The sequence below is a fragment of the Rhea americana genome, unplaced genomic scaffold (genome assembly GCF_003343005.1).
Source record: "Rhea americana isolate MKP2758 unplaced genomic scaffold, rheAme1 scaffold_32, whole genome shotgun sequence".
Lineage (NCBI taxonomy): Eukaryota > Metazoa > Chordata > Aves > Rheiformes > Rheidae > Rhea > Rhea americana.
The window spans coordinates 3947773-3965090 of NW_028186446.1; the positions used below are offsets into that span (position 1 = coordinate 3947773).

The following is a 17318-nucleotide window of genomic DNA, read 5'->3' on the forward strand; positions in this document are numbered from 1 at the left end:
TTACATCTGYGCTGGGCACCTGACATAAGTGGTGTGAATACTACCCATCCTTTACAACATCCTTACAACATCTGTGTGGGCATCTTGCCCAGTGAAACAGAAACCTTGCATGATTGGCTCCAGTTCTTTGATTCTTAAACATTTACCATTCTTTGCAGCTGTCCATGATATTAACTACTATAACAAGAAGTTGTTCAGGCATCATTATATAATAAACAGGCAACAACATGACTACTTAATTTAACGTTTTCCTATTTATTAGATTTTTACATTTCATATATTTACAAAGACATCCTTAAYGCTTTCTATTTATTTTGGTTGCAACTGTCACTTAATCATTACAATATCGTTCATACTGTTGTACATGGTTAAAAAGAGGCTGTGAATTTACTGGTTTAACTATCACGAATTTTAAATATTACTAATATTAATCATTCTTTAACGATTAAGAGACTTTAGCCAGCTTTATAAATCTATGTTTCTGTGGTAGATATTTTAATAAGTAAGTAAAAATAAATCACTTCTTATTAAAACTTACCTAAAATAAATGAAGCTTTTAACCTTAAAATAGTTCAGGTGTGCTTAATACCCAAGTCTTCCACATCAGTAGATTCTTTTCAGAATATATGGAGCACTCACTCACTGGTACAAACTAATTATGTACATAACAGTTTAGGAAACTTCCTTAAATATATTGGCMCTGTTGTATATTAATACAGATAGAGAAAGTAAGAATGGCTTGATTGAACTGATTGTCCTAAAATTATCAGAAATTATGATCCAAAACCAGTACTAGTCACAAAGTTTAGTCCTGTGTTGAATTCAAAATCGTCATTTAAAATCCATTCCATTCATTTCTGTGTCAGAGCAGTAGGAGCTTATGCATTTAAAATTAGAGGTAAAACTCAAAGGCTGGTTGTACTCAAACTTTTCACAGCATAGATGAAAAAGGTACCTGTTTAATATAAATCTCACAGGTGACTGCCTGGTTTGGAATTCATTTTGCACTGCCAGCCAGCCAGCCCGACTGCTGGGAAGAACGACCGTTCTCTTAGCAGGCTGTCTGTCGGGTCCTCGGCACRTTTTGACTACGTGAGCGGGCAGATGTGATGCAGGCCACTCCCAAAGGCCGTAGGAAGGGCCGCTCATTCCACCTAGTTCAGAAACTGGTCTATTTTTTTCAACCCAGTACAGGCCGAGCCTCTTGTAGTACAATCGGAACTGTCACTATGCGTATGGCTAGGTGAGTTTGTTAATGATGTAGTGTGTGTTGTGGTTCGTGTTTAGGATGCCCTTAGCAACAGTGACCCTTCAGGCTGGACAATGTGCAAGTATAAAAAAAAAAGTTGGTTTTGTCTTATTTGAAATACAAATGGAGTGTGCTTATCCACAGTGAGCACTGCTTATATATTTTGCTGCACTTTTTATTGGGCCCRTTGCACAGAAGTATCTAAAAAGTCTCAGCACTTAACTGTGTGCTGTRGCCTTGCATTCAGGTCCAATCCTGTAACTACACCACTGTGGGCTTAAAAATGCATAGTCTTTTTGAAATAAAAAAATGTGTTTTCCCCAAAAAGGGCCATAACTCTAAAATGCCAGTGACTACTTTGGTCTTTCTTTGAATAATGTGGAAAAAAACCCTCATTTTACAGTTTCTTTTTTTGCCTCAGTCCTGAATTCCTAAGGGAGTCTCTGAGCAAAGACCTGGTCAGAAAGGAACTGCTTAGCTAAAGAAATGTAGCCAGCATATAGTAGCAAATTTTAAAGTAGATGCAGCTTTGTGCTTAAATGCCACTGGCCTGATGAACATACAGCTCCTGAAAAAGAGAATATTACAGAAAAAGCACAAGTGTCATTTAAAAATAGTATGAGCCTTTGGGGGTAAAACCTCGAGAACTTAGTATGAGATGTTACAGCAGAAGTCCTTTAAATCCTTCATTGTGCTGTAGTTGAATTGAGGATTTATGCAAGCATCAGAAAAACTAATTATTTTAAAATGTCACTTGAGATAAATCATCACCATATTAAAAAATAAGAAAACCTCAGCCTCAGTTCAAACCCTTTTTATCAAGCTTATATTTTTAAGAATTCAGTATAGATGATTGTTTAAAGTAACAGTCTCCCAGCACAGTATGTATTTAATCRACTCCTTAATTTTGAGAAGCTAAAATGTAATCCTTGGTTTACAGGTTTASCTTGCTCTCTCATGAGCATTTTTTGCTCAAAAAGAATAGCGTAGAAGTTGCAAAAATAAATTGCATTGTGGCAWCAAAAAATACCATAAATAATTTTTAAAGCATATTTTCAAAGGGCTTAAGAGTTGCTCCATATTTGCYACAGCAAAATTTATTATTAAAGACACTCATTTCTGGTTCCAGTAGTTTATAACGGTTTCTTATAATTACATGAATGAATGGACAGATTTTAAATGTTTTATTGCTTACATCTTGTCAAATTTCTTAAGTGTCTGGTAGAGGAACAGAAATCCAATTTTCACCATGAATAGTTCAGCTTTTTGCAAAAAAATAACTTCTCTTATTACGCTTTTCTTATCTCTAGAAAACGAATGCCTAATAAATCTGGAATACGATTTCTAAGCCTCACTATTTTGCACAAAATTTCATGCTTACATACTACTACTTTTTGTGTGCAAATGTAAGGCAATTATGTCGTCCCATAGGACAGAGTCTAAAGTCCTTTGAACCTTTTGCTTATTTTGAAGTTTTGACTTCCCCATTAAAGTTCTCAGAAGAGATCACAAGATAGAAGAAAGTTTGATATTTATTAATACATATATTTGAAAGATTATTTTCTCAATGTAACAAATATAAAAAGTTATCCGTGTTTACAAATTYTCAAAAATGTCCAAAGTACAAAAAGATACAATACATGAGTTATATGTAAGTGATTGTACTGTCTGGCACTGAAATCACTTATTACTGTGGGCATGCACAATATACACCAGAAAGTCTCATGCATCAATCAATCAGAACAAATAAGGAAATAAAATAATTACTGCTTTCTCTGATTACAAGTTCATTGCTTCTGTCAGTTTTCTTTCCTCAGGAATACCATTTACCTGTAAATAGATGAGACTTTATATAATCCGTCAGGGTCAAAAGATACTTCAACAGTATCAGTTGCTAACATAGTACCTAACTGGTATTTATTATTCCTTTTCAGTGACTACGTTAGAATTATCAGTAGAAACAGGCTGTATCTTTCCAGCTTGTCAAAACCAATATAAACAAAAAAGGTAAAATTACCACCTACCCCAAGGGATGGCATATGGAAAAAGCTTTGCTTGTGCCCTTTGGGGAAAGGAGATGTCTTGGAAAAGATCATTTTCATAGTGAATTTATCTTTCTACTTGGGATCTGACAGACTACAGAGAATGGGAAACTGAAATTGGAAATGCTGTATACAGTATACATGCACTTTTTTTTTTCTTTAGTATTAGAGGAATACCGTATAACTTTTTTCATCTAACAGGTCAAGCTAGTTAGCATGAATTTTGCCAATCTGCAGAGAAGTAGTTATAAAAAACAAAACTTAAGTAATACACCTTTTCACATTATAATTCACTATCAACTTTTCAGCAGCATAATAAAAGCATTAGGTTTAAATTGTTATCTTTCACACAATTCCTTCCCAATTATGTTTTAACTTCTCAAAATAGTCAAGCKAATAAGTCTACTTGCTGCATTTTTAAATACGGTAACACAAATTCCTTTGTTCCTAACTGGGGATTCAAATAATCACTGAAGATGATATGGTTTATTARCTTCTCTCTGGTCTTCAAATTAAATAGTGAGTACTTCCTACTGAGCCTTTAAAAATTAAATATCTGCTTATTCTCTTAGTTTATTATTAGTGCTGGTTATCATTGGGAATTCTCCATAGCAAAGGAAAAAAAAACAATAATTTTATATTTTTATAGTTTATGATTTATAGTTTTTTCTGGCCTTGTGTCTTAATTGTGTAAACTTCTTTATTGAACAGACAAATTTGGTCGCTGTTTATGCTGATGCTACTTCAAATCTTAGGGTGCCTAGATTTATTTGAAATCTAACACACACCTTAAGCTTCTGACAATACAAATTTAAATTTCCATTTAGAAGATAATTGCATCAGACACATGCCATCATGTCATGTCATCTGTACATCTGAGTTATGGAGGAAAGTGTCACTGTAAACTAAGAAAGCAGGAGGAAGTGCTATCCCAAATAAGTTGTTTTCCCATTTCTGAGAGCTTGTCAAGACACTGTCTGTGAGGGATGTGAAAGACCAGATGCATGTTGCAGCTCACCCATGCAAAATGAAAAGTAACTAGGCTGTGCCTGAAGTATAGTGAGTTTAGAGGAAAATAAATGTGCACGCATACATATGCACTTGTCTGACAGGTAGCACTGTGCCAATTTCAGCACTGCGCTACAAAAAAATGTACATACAAGAACCAAATATTATATTTCAATCCCTTAGAAATTATTAAAAGATTTAGCAGCAACAAATACCCAGGGTCAGCTATTCAAGACATCTAAAACATCAAGTTGCTACTTGTAGAAAATGAGTATTCACAGTTTATGCCAAGCATGCACCTTTTTATCTGATATTGAACCAAAATTTGTTGRTGCCAGATAAAAACTCATGAACAGAGCACAGATCTAGCCAGAGCAACTAACTGATAAAAGAATCATGTTAATACAGTTTGTTCTTGTTAATATACATGCTGATCTTTTAAGGCAAACCAAATATCTGAATATTTTATAGACTGAGAAGTAAGCTTTCAAGAAAAGGGGAWTTTTTTCGTGTATTTTTGAAGTCTACCTAGAACTGCTTCTGCTTAGAAAGAGTTAAGAGTGATTTTTTTTTAACCAAAATATTTACTTCACAAAATACAGATCTTTAATTGTACACAGGGAAACTTTTAAGACATATTTCTACAAGAGTTCTTTAGAGCTATTTACAAGCAACAGACTCATGCTAGCTTGTATTTTGTTTCTTTGGTAAATAAGTATCCTCACCACCATCTTCAACATACATATTATAAAATCTACAGTACTACGAAATCACTCTCARGTTATTTTGCATCTTTTCCACTGCAGAACAGACTGGAATTCTCAAAGCCAAGTATTCATAACAGAAGAGCTGAACTGTGTGACATTTACGTTCTGCCTTACAAATGCCTACAGTAGTTGAGTGTTACAGAACTACTATAAATTTCAGACCAGACCAGTGCTGAGGCTCTGGATGGAAACCTCGAGTGTCACTTGACATTTCCGATATATAATAAAGCACACAAATAGCAAACTTTTTAAYCATACTGTGTAGAACTACCATCAGTTTAATACAAATGTGTCTTTAATTCCCAGATAACAAAAAAGGACGTGGGCAGAAGCACGTATTATATACTTGCCTCAAATCTTTGAAATGTTGTCATACGGAATTCTCCTTTAATCCCCGAAAGCAGTAATGAAGAAGAAGGATTTTGAATGAAAACAAGAGTTTCTTTTGTAATGCCTAAGTTAAAACAAACCTTCCTCTCAGAGCTGTAGTACAATACATGTATCTCCAGAGTTTTGCCTAAATACTCCTTTGAATACTCAGAAGTTATTCTTTGGCCTCTACATTTTCCTAGTATGATCCTTATCCTCTTCCCTACATGATTGTAGTTTTTTCTATGATCTGATATGCTAACTAAAGAGAATAAATCCCAGCCTTTACCGATACTTTGATGGGGATCATTCAGAAGCTCAATCACTATGTTATGATTTGTGAAAAAGATGCAAAAGTAACAAGACGCTGGAAACCAATGGTGTGGATATACTTGTTCTCCCCACAAATTGCTGAATATCAACTGTTTGTGTTTAGTACCAGCAAGAAAAAAAAGCTATTTCTTCAAGACCTTAGATGATATTGGTAGGAATGAGAAGATTTAATTTCCTAACAAGTTCTGTAGAACCCAAACAGTGTAACTGTCTTTGAGAATCTGGTTAAATGTGGCATTGTAATAAAAAAATGCTATGTTTCCAACTTTTAGCTCTACCAGATACCAGTGGTTCATACTGACTCTCACTTGTCCAATAAATCTCATCCCAAATTTCCACCAATTAATCTAAAAAAGCCATGGCAAAACAATGCTGTAATACTTCATTATATTTGAAAATGGTTTCCACTGCTCATAGATTGTATATATTTTGATTGGTGATTCCTGCCCACTGACCATTTTATTGGCGGAGCAATTTTTTAATACTGACCTGCAGTCTGCTGCTGTGGAATCTGAGTTTGATGTGGCAGGTTCCTACAAAAAATGAAAATAAATAAATGAAAGAAGAAAGTATTTTTAATGCTTCCATGCAAAGTCTGAAGTATGTTACACATAAAAATTCAGTCATTCTACTCAAAATTGTATTGTTTTTGCTTATGAAGCAACAATCTATTTTCTTTAAGTAAACACTATTGACAAAAGGTTAGATAAGTCAACAAAAGAAATAAAAATAGTGTTAATGGATAGCTCCCATCATTTTACTTGTCAGTCAGGTTCAAATATGTGAAAGGCCAGAGGGAGGCAACAAGAGTCATGTTGGCTTCAGACGYAATGCAAAACTCTGCTTCCATAAATGAAATAGAGAAAGGGTGACAATCTTTGAAACATTACTGACTGTGGAATGAATGAATATTCAACTAGTATCATACGTAAGACTAACTTTGGCTGTGACACTACTCACAGCCAAGTTACCCTTTTTTGTGCCCTTCTTAAATGGCTAATTTAAGAGGTACTAAATACTAGAGTTGTTTTTACAGAAAGGAATTGGAGGTTGTAATGCAGTTGAAGTGGCAAGAGTTGTGCGTGTAACTTCAAAGAGCTTTTGGCACAGGCTCTGGAACTTCTGTTATAAAAACACTTGCAGCCTTGGCTTTCTTTGCAATTAATCAAGTGAATAGAGAGACACATATGCACAAATCTTTTAAGTGCCAGGGCCCAGGTATACAAAGGAAAGACTGAAAGTATCATCTGGAAGTCTAATCCTGACTCTGTCATTTCTTAAATAAGCTTTACGATGCAGTTGATATAAATACGTGCTYGCAATCAGAACCTGGAATTGTTTTTAAGTCAACACAAGCTAGTATTGTACTATTTGATTGTAATTCCTAGCRTTAAAATAAGTAAAAGATCCTATAAGGCCAAAATTGATTATGCTGACAGGTCCTTGTTTCTTTCAATGTAATTTTTGACTTTATTTTTAAAATTGCTATTTTGAATAGAGAAAAAACTGTCAAATACAGGGAAGAATACTTAAAAGTAATTATAAAATGGCTAATCTGTACAGATTTACTTTCTGGAGAAATTTTTGGAGAGTTTTGCTTTAAGATAGCAGAGGAGAAAGCACTCAGCGCATAGCTACATTACGAAAGGCGTTAGGGCCACGGCAGTGCTGGCGCGGGAGCAGCGGCAGGAGGGCCGCGCCGTGCCCCCTCGCGCAGGCCTGCCGGCGGAGGAGCGCGCTACGGCAGCGTGGGGCAGCACCCGCCAGCCGGCCCGGCTCGCCCGGACACCTTCCCCGAGGCACCGCTCTCGGACGTCTCGCTGTGGGTCAGCAGAAGCCAGCRAATGCTTAGCTGAGCGAGAAATACAGTCTGATTCCAGCAATTCACATTTGMGTGTACCAGATTCATATGACTGCTGGCTTTATGTAATACTAAGGCACAAAAGTTGTATCTGAATTGGTGGGTCTGCAAAATAGAGATAAAAATGATTTAAACTATTTATAAACTAAGACTTTTCTGATTAGCCAAACAGCAAGTAAGATGCTGCGTATCGGTAAGAATATAGCACAAGGTACACTGATTACAATAACTTCTCTGTTAACTTCTTAGTGTAAGAGAAATAATTTTTTATGATAGAGTATGGTCAAAGCCAGTATCTCTTGCTTTAAAAATAAACTTGGAGTCTGTTCTGATTTATTCTTAGCATTTAAGAATATTAGYAGGAGATCCTTAAACTGTGACAAATGACTGTGTCATATAGTCATATGAAAGTCCAGCTGGAGGCATAAATTACTACAGTTAAAGTTTATCAGCATCTGACCCACAGAGACTGCAGAAATAATATAGAAAATGATTTCAACATGACACAAAAATATATCTTTCATTGCACCTTTTTCCTTACTAACGACTTAAATCAATAATCTTGCCTCTTATCAAGTTCAGAATAATAAGTAGCAGTTATTATTCCTTTCCATGTAATATGTGCAAGATCTGAAGATAACAAAGTGAACTGTTTCCTTGCTCTTGCTTTCTATCATCTACTCTTATTGAAAATTTCATATTACATAAATTTATTTCATTGGTAATAATACAGCATTCTTCACAGCAAACGCCAGGTTTCCAAATAGTCTCTGTTAATTTAGTCCAACTCCCTAATCATATCTTTGTAAATGAAACAGGAGCCAATTAATAATGAGAAAGACAATCAAAATAAGTAATTAAAAACAGTAGAACAAAAGCATTTCCTTCTTGAAATTGTATCAAAGTTCTGGTTCTAAAGCACCAGCAGAGTGCAGCACAGAGATAACACAGTTTTTAGGAAACTTCAGCAATTGTTACCTATCTTTCCATCGTTCCCTTGAAGTATATAGCATGATAGAGAGCAACAGTAAAAAGAGTAAATTCTTTTCTATAAAGGCATTTCATACAATGTAAAAATACTGTTGCATAAAAGTGTAGGTGTGGACAAGACTTAGTTACTTCCATTTAAGCCACTGGTTTTGAGATGCCCCTGCTCAAAAGTATTTCTTAATATTTATGTATTGTATTTCAGCAGCAAAATATTATTTACCTAAGAATTATTATCTATTACTAACACCTACCAAGAATAATGGATTCCCTTTTCCTAATCTGCAGAATCTAGTTTTACAAATACATCATTATACTATGCCTACTAAAATATAGAATGCAATACTATTACTTTTTGTTGKTGGTGGTTTGAACATCTTCTCTGGTTATTAGTAATTTAATTATCAATTCTGATTGTCCTTTTCAAAATCTTCATTATCTTTCATGTTATTATATTTAAAAGACTGAAAAAAGGAGTTGGCCAATTCTGTTTTTGCTTATAGGCAATTTGCTCCATTTTTCTGCCAAATGAACAACTTCCAAGAAATGGAGGATTTTTTAAAAAAAAAAAAATCATCAAAAAACCCCCACCAAATGTGAGTAGTTCAACTTATTAGCATTCTTCAAAAATAAATATATATATARGAAGCATAACTATAAGATTGTCATTACTGTAAAACAAAATTTAGTATGAGAAAAAGATTAAACAATTGGTTTAAGTTTTTCATCAGAATGCTTTTGGGAAGCATTTGGGAAGAACTCCCTTTTGTAAAATTTGTKTCTCCTATTTGATAGCTCTCAAAAACATTTCAATTTTTCAATCTAGAAAATGCACCCCTCTGCTCCTTGGCACTAGGTGTGAGACACTCCTGTCAAAGTGAAAGCAATCCAGATCCTTCTGGACAGGTTTTAAAGAAGCTCTGTGCTTTCCCTGCACCAGAGAGGCAGGGAGCCAGTGTGTTCAGGCCCCCCCAGCTGCGCCGGAGAGACAGCTGGAGCGCAGGGGCTGAGCACCTTGRCTTTCCGATTCCTGCAGCCTGGTGGTGGTAGGAGAAGAGCGAGCTGTGGAGTGGACACTTGTTCTTTGGCAGACCACCTAGAAAGTTTACCTCCTCAATTTACCTCCTGTTTGAAAATAAAAGCAAAGCCAGCAAATGCTCCAGATGAGCATGTAGCAAGGAGAAAAATATCAAAATACCCACAACGGAATGTTCCTGGAAATCTCATTAAAATCTGTGTTTTGTCTTTTTGTTCCTGTTACAATGAATATTTTAACCAGAATAATACTTCTCTCATCAGAAAGTAATTCTATTCACCAGTCAAGTTTAGAAGAAAACTAGATGAGGGTACAGAGTGATACAACTAGCAGCTAATATGAGGCTGCTTAATTGTATTGGCAGATTCTGAACAGGTAGTTAAATAGCAATCAGTATTGGTATGTTCCCTAACAGAGTCCTACTATCTGCTGCGGCACCTTGAAACGCCGTTTTTCCCTGCTGGTGTTTGCAGGGCTGCATTCAGTTATGTCACCTTCCAGAGACCTGCCACCCCTCCCCTCACTCATCAGCATGTTTCCTCTTCCCTTGTCACAGGGACTGGGAAAATGGAGTATTTCAAGGAGGGTGACCACGCACAAACAGAACACTTCTGGGAGGGACAGGGCTACAGAGTTTATGAAATGGGAATGGATGATAATGTCACTTCCCAGACCATCGGCTCAGATTTACTCAAATCCAGATAACACAACTAAACCTCTCTAGAAATTTGTCTTGTTTTTCCTACAGCCCTACCAGCTCCTTTGATTTAGGACCGATGAGTCAGAGTTATAGGAAAGTTTCTGACAAACAAACTCTAAGAAATAGTAATAAATATTTTTCTGGTTTCTGTTTTGGAGAGAAGCTAGCAACAATGGAAATGGCTGAGAGTTCTGCACATTTTCCTTGGTAAGCTGTATTTATCATCTGTGTAATGGAATATGTTCTTCTGTTCAATGTTAACATTTCAAATACAAACTCTGCATGACAGGTGCATAACTATGTACTTTAAAAGTCTGGATATTATGGGGTGAGTGGTAGTTTTATACTAGAACACCAAAGACATAAATTAAATGAGGCAGGATTTCTAAAACCAAACATTTTAATCGCTTCTTCTGTCAAAGTAGTATTTCTTCAAAATATGCAGGAATGTATATTTTGAACAAAAAGTTCCTTGCCAAGTTTGGAGATTGAATTCCAGTCATTTAATTTTATAACAGAAGGCCTTTACTTCTGCTTGAAATGCAAACATCAAAGCAATCTTACACTACAGAATTACTACTGATACCGCCATGATAAACACATTCAGACAAAAATCATTAGAATCCATAGCTTAAATTGTGTAATGCAATGATTATAAGTATTAAAAAAAAATCTAAATACTTACTGCTGTGTTTGCATCAGTGGCATGCTAGTATTATCATAGTTGTCTGTATGAAGGGGTGGTACAATCTCACCAGTAACTGGGTGAAAGACAGGAAGCGTTGAAAGAGGCCATGCTATCTCTCTATTTTTAGACATGTCACGAAGCTCTTTGGTTGATTTCTGTATAGCACTGTGGTGGACCAACTGGATGCTATGTCAAAAAGAAATGAAATAGTAAGTATATATTTTAAGTGCTCTGTCTAAATGGGTAGACAATTACTATTTTTCTTTAAAATACAAAGATCAAATTTGTTGCATGCTACCCACTCAATAGYGCAGCAATTACAGTAAATCTCCTGATTAACACAGTTAATGTAATAAATAAAGGATTCATTTAATTTTGAAGGCAGTAACTATTTCACTAAGTTTTGCTATCTGGAAGAAAATGTTGCATAGGATCCAAGACTGTACAACTTAACTGCTAATATTCCATTTATTTGCTGCTGTTAAAATAAACATTTTGATAACTCCTACTTCTTGTGGTAGACTTACAAATACTAATAGAAGATTAGTTTTATAACACACTAATATTGCCACTGGATGCTTTCCAGGACACACTTTCCTCAGTTCACTGTCTTTTAAGATACAGACTGGGAAGTMCCATAACGAAGAGAATAAATTGCATATTAATATGTTTATTCTAACAAAATTATTTTATGTTGAATTGATAGTTGTTAATTTCAAACCCTTTTTATTGTCATCTTCTATCCTTGCCAAGGCTCTGTTTTAAAAGCAGCTTTCACATTTATGAATTAAACCATGATTAAAGAGAATGAAAGAAGATTATGACACACATGTATGAAGCATGACAAGCTACTGAGCATGAAAATTAAATGAGAAAAGAAAAATAACAGGAAAGAAGACACTTACTCTGGTGTTTGCATGTTTCTCTTTTCCCTAAAAACAAAACAAAATTTATGAATTAAATAATAGCATTGATAGTTGGAACATTAAATCTATCTGATGATGAAAATAGTACATGATGTGGAAATGCTGACAATGTTACTGCTAAATGCAGCTTGGCAGCATTTGCAACCAGGTTTATGACAAGGCCTTGATGAACGCACATATAAAGATGTGATACTGATGATAGACACACACACGCACAGAAATGAAAATGCAAGTTAAAGAACAAGCTTTTGGCTAAATTAAATTCTGTGACAAAATGAAATTGTAGTTCATGTAAGAAATGGTAGAAATTACGTTACTTGCTGCTTTCTTTTTATATTAATCTCCTTTATAATATGTCTAAATTCAGTTCATATCCTCAACCAGATTTATTTTATTAAAGTTAGCATCTTAGAAATTACTTAATATTCTCCTAAATCAATGAKCCTTTATTATTATTTTATTTGTTTGGGGAAAGGGGTTTGGTGGATATGTGGAGAATTTTAACCCTTTCAACTAGAACAATTACAGTCCCTACAGCCACTCTCTTGGAAATYATTATTGTGGTTAGATGAAAAATAGTTCATTATTTCAATTAGATGTCTTTTCACCTGGTTTAAGTTTCTTTATGAACTGAACAGAGTTCTTCTAACAAACAGTTTTCTATCCATGACAGTCTTAAAAAAAAATTACAATTACTTATTAACGTAGTAAAGTACTCACACTCCTTCCCGTCGGCAGCACATGATATAGGCAAGTATTAGAAAAAGCACCAGTGCTATTGCCGAGGGCACTGCCAACGTAATTAGGAAATCCGAGTAATAGTCTCTGCTTTTCAGTGTATCAGAAGGTGGTTTGTATTCTCCACCATCAGGTAATATCCCCTCTCCACGGATCACTTCCTGAAAGGTGGAAACCTGTTTTGTATTGTCAACCTGATACCCAGAAGGGGGAAAAAATATATAACAAATTAATAGGATGTAAAAATAGAAAGCATTTAACTAACCATGACATAGAGAAGAATCTGTATTATACAGCATCTCACAAATTCTATAAAATTGTGTCCAATAATTATTCTATTTTTAACAAATAAAACCTCATATTGCCTTGAAAATTTCTGATCATTATCATAGGTAGTATTATAACATTGTTCTGATTTTATGTTATTTGATGCCTACCAGCTATACTCTGTTTTTTACAGATTAATTTTACGGATATCTTGCACAGATAACATGAGAGTAAAAATTTGRCCCATTTTTACTACAATCTAATTATTTGATTTCTTTTTGATGAATTCAACCATTTCTTACTGGTCTCCCTAAAAAACAATACTGCCCTCTCTTGTATGAAGTTGCTAGAGATGAAGAGCAGAGTACCTACAACGTGTCCTGCAGCTTCTGTCCTATCAAGGCCTTGCACCTAGTGCTCAAAACAGCAAGAGGCATTAGCTAAGCTATTGTACCGACCAGCTCTGTTGCCTCCTGCCACCCACCCCATGCAGGAAGCACTGCACCACAAGACGTACTATCATTTAGTTGATCAGATCCAGAGTTCAAGGTTTTTGCAMCTTCAAGTTCAACTGGACTCTAGAAGGCTGCATTCCTGGCCACGAGTATTTTTTAACATCTGTATCTTGTTCCCAGAAATACAACTTTCTTTTTGTTACTGATTTTCACATTGCATTTAACTAATTGACTACCTTTCTCACATGACCTTCAAATTTTACATCTTCATTTTCTTGGTATCTTCAGTTAGATAGTCCTGGTAGATTTGATCAATGTTATTTTTAGAACTCTCCCCAGATCATTAATGAAAATTAATTGTATTTGTCTATGTGCTTGACCTTTTGCCTGAACTTTAATTGAGAAATCTTGCAACTGATGGTTATTTTTCTATAATTTACACTTTAATTCATGCACTGGTGCATTAGAACTTACGCAGTGGTTGAAAAGGTTTTTATGGAACACTAGCAAGAATACTTTGTTGAGCTTCAAATACCTATATTTTTAAGTACAAGGTGGTTTGACAAAAATCAATTTATATATTTTCCACTTACTAAGTGCTGATGTTTAGGTTAGGTACACCAAATTCCACTTAGCAACCTAGTGGAATCTCAAGCCTTAAGTATACGCACAAGAAAGATTTAGGCATCTACTAATGTGACTGACCAAAGCTCATACAGAGAGTGAGGATAAGCTATCCAACAATAGCACTGASTACATTAAGTTGTGCCTCTTTCCAGGGTTTGGGACCCACAAACCTAAATCCACTCATTGATTTAGGTGTTAACTGCCAAAGTCACCTCATAAAAAGTGAGAGGAGGAGGATACGATGGTTGTWTTTTCACTCACTGGTCTATGTTGTGATTATGGGAAATAGAGTTCTCTCCCTTCCAATCCACAGAGCTTGCGACCTTGCCCCTAGTTTTGCCTTATGAAAAGCAGACTATGGTTAGGTGGAGGTAATCTTGGCTCCATTTTCCCTTTCAGCCACCAGCTTACAGCATGCAGCAATGATGCTGTTGGCAGCAGTAAACACCCCGAAGACTGTTTAAATTCAGTTATTACGGCAGGCTGCCAAAACAAGTGACAAGCTCAAGAAGGGAGATGATTGCGTTCTAGACTGCTAAACTGCAAGAAAAACTACACTTCTCTTAGATGGTCTTTTCCTGTTACACATCCCAAGGTGATTTCCACCCTTCTCAAAATAACATGACATTGCTGCTTCGTGATTAGTTTATGAGACACTTTTACTGTCAGACTTCTTCTTCTTTTTTTTTTTTTTTTTTTTTTTTTGGAGAGGCACTTCTAACCAGTTGCTCCTGATTCTGCATGTGTACAGTTGATTATTCTTGCATTAGTGCACTATTCCTCCACTTCTCCTTCACAATGTGTTCTAAGGCTATTTCTCCAATTTCTTAACATTTTTCTGAATTACAATCTTGTCCCTCAAAGAACTTGTAGTTCCTTTCCGTTTCATGGGGCCTGCAAATTTAATTTAATAAACACATTCTGTCACCTAGCCTATTAATGAAAAGTTCTGCTTTGATTATGGCTATCCAACCAATTTTGCACTATGTCCATGGTAGTTTCATCTAGACCATGTTTCTCAAGCTTACTTATGAGACATCATGAAAAGACTGTACCAAAAAAGAAATGATATCTACTGCTCCTTCCCTACTCTTGTCTGGTAGAAGGAAATCCATGACTTGACAAAATTTGTTCTTGACAAAGGCTCACTGCCACTCAGCCTTCTATTATTTTTCAGGTGTTTGTAAATATTTTTCTCTACATTGTTTACAATTTCTTAACTCAATAAATGGTAAATAATCCAGATATTATTTCAAAAACAAGTATCATATTCTAGCTTTCAAAGAGCTTTCCTAATTCTTAGTGTAAGAAAAGAAAGAATTGGAGGTTATCTAATGGACTGTGTATGGAAATATCAATTTTTATAGCCAACACTTTTTTTGTTATGTAAAAACTTTTCATCATATCTCCCTTTCACTTTCATCTTGGGTAATATCTGAACAATCATCTAAGAAGTTTATTTGATGTACCTTCACCATCTTTATATTCAAAGTTATCTGCAATGGTCTCTTTCAGTACTGTATCAGTTCCTGATTTTCCTAGTCAAAACTAAACAAAAATAAACTCTAAAAGCTTCTTTGTGAATTATTCTCCTTCCACAGAAAATTCTTGTTTTCAGTTATCATTTTTTTCTTGTGTTTGACTGACTTGAGAAGAATATTCTATTTATTTTGATACTATTACTCAACAAAATTTTATTTTCTTTTTCTCTTCCTTTTTAACATGAAATACATTTTAGACAATTTTCAGAAAGACTTTTAACAAGATAGAAATACTATTTAACTACTCAGTTCTGTAGATTCAATTTTTGAAAAAATATGTATGTGTATGTACTTTTTAAAGAAAACAAGTACAATGAGCAGTATTAGCAGACTGAATTAACTAACTCTGCTTACCTAAATAATTCTCACATTACTTTTAGCTCTGTAAGCCCTAGAGTTCTTTAGCCATTTATATCAGTCATCACTAGTGAAAATGAATTTGGTGGTTTCACTGTTGGTCAGTTATAGTAGAATTCAGCCCACATAGCAAAATCCTTTCACAATCTTAACAGTCTCTGCTAAATGGAGAACAATGTCTGATCAGTCACAGTGAAGTGGAATTTGGCAGAATTGTTTTGGGCAGGCTAGCAAAACTCTTACATAAATAATGTCTGGCACAAAATAATGCATTTCTGCAAGCATCATTTTCATACAATAATAAAATAACTCACCAAAGAGATTTTACACCAGTCAATATGGAATTGAGTACGAAATTTTTTATCGCAGGTTATTAAAGGTTCCATTTCTTGACTGCATCTCAGCTGATTTTGTGGGTTTTCAACTTCTCGCAAACACGAAGAGAAAGGAACATCTGCACCGACCATAACATACACGCTGCAGAAAGACAAGAGTAACAGACTGTCAGGATAACCTCTCACAAATGCCCAAGGGACAGTGACATACTCTTCCAAAGATTATTATTGTTCACAGTAACAGTCAGGTGTGTTTTAAAGACCCAAACTTTTTCTTCTTCTTGAGAGTATACCTCATCTAAACAKAGGAATCAAATGGGTTTTTCTAGCTACTTATTAGAATTTATTCTAGCTGCATTACATAAAGTTTGCTTAACATTAGAGTTGCCAATTTCTAGAAAGTCATAGAGCTCCAAGYGTAGGTTCGTCTTGGAAAAATCAGTATTACTTTCGAAAATCACATCAAAAGAGCAAGATTTTATCCGTTTTGCTCAGCATAGTATTTTTAAAGTATCTCTTCCCAGATTTTCACAAAAATATATGAACTAATATTTCTAAACCTAATACTAATATGAACAGTCCAGAGTTTCCAACCTCTCCTGAAAGATTCTATACTGTAGCTATGCACTGCCAACAAAGTCTGCAGAATATTAAAAGCTGAATGTAAACAAAATACTTAAATTCTCATTATCATAAATAAATAATAAATAAAATAAGGGATATTAAACTGATTGTATTATTCATTCATCATTTTTTATACTTAAATACGTACGATGCTGCTGCAAAATACACAGCCTGCTAAAGCAGGTAATATTGTATCAATAGATGCTGAAATAGAAATTAGGTCCTGGTTGCCATTTGGTATATCAGGCATTATCCRACTAAAAGTTCGAACAAAATTCAGATATAAATCTGCTTAGCCACTTGAATTAGTATGTAAGTGGTACATTGTAGTATTCATTGGCAAAGTTGCTTTCTCTCTTGCACATAATGTGTTCAGAAATATCAGATGGACAAAAGGGCTTTGAAAGA

The 17318-nt window shown here is 34.9% G+C and overlaps 1 protein-coding gene across 1 annotated transcript in view; it reads right to left on the reverse strand.

Annotated features, from left to right (window-relative positions):
• Positions 1-235: 235 nt before the first annotated feature.
• The window catches only part of SGCE (sarcoglycan epsilon), a 41401-nt gene continuing 24318 nt past the window's right edge, over positions 236-17318 (reverse strand). The window contains exons 7-12 of the mRNA XM_085310567.1: positions 16266-16428; positions 12687-12898; positions 11946-11972; positions 11038-11226; positions 6258-6301; positions 236-3079 (exon numbers count right to left, since the gene is read on the reverse strand). Of these exons, the coding sequence (XP_085166693.1) occupies positions 3063-3079; positions 6258-6301; positions 11038-11226; positions 11946-11972; positions 12687-12898; positions 16266-16428 (652 nt within the window). The 3' untranslated portion in view covers positions 236-3062. The remainder of the gene's footprint in view (positions 3080-6257; positions 6302-11037; positions 11227-11945; positions 11973-12686; positions 12899-16265; positions 16429-17318) is intronic.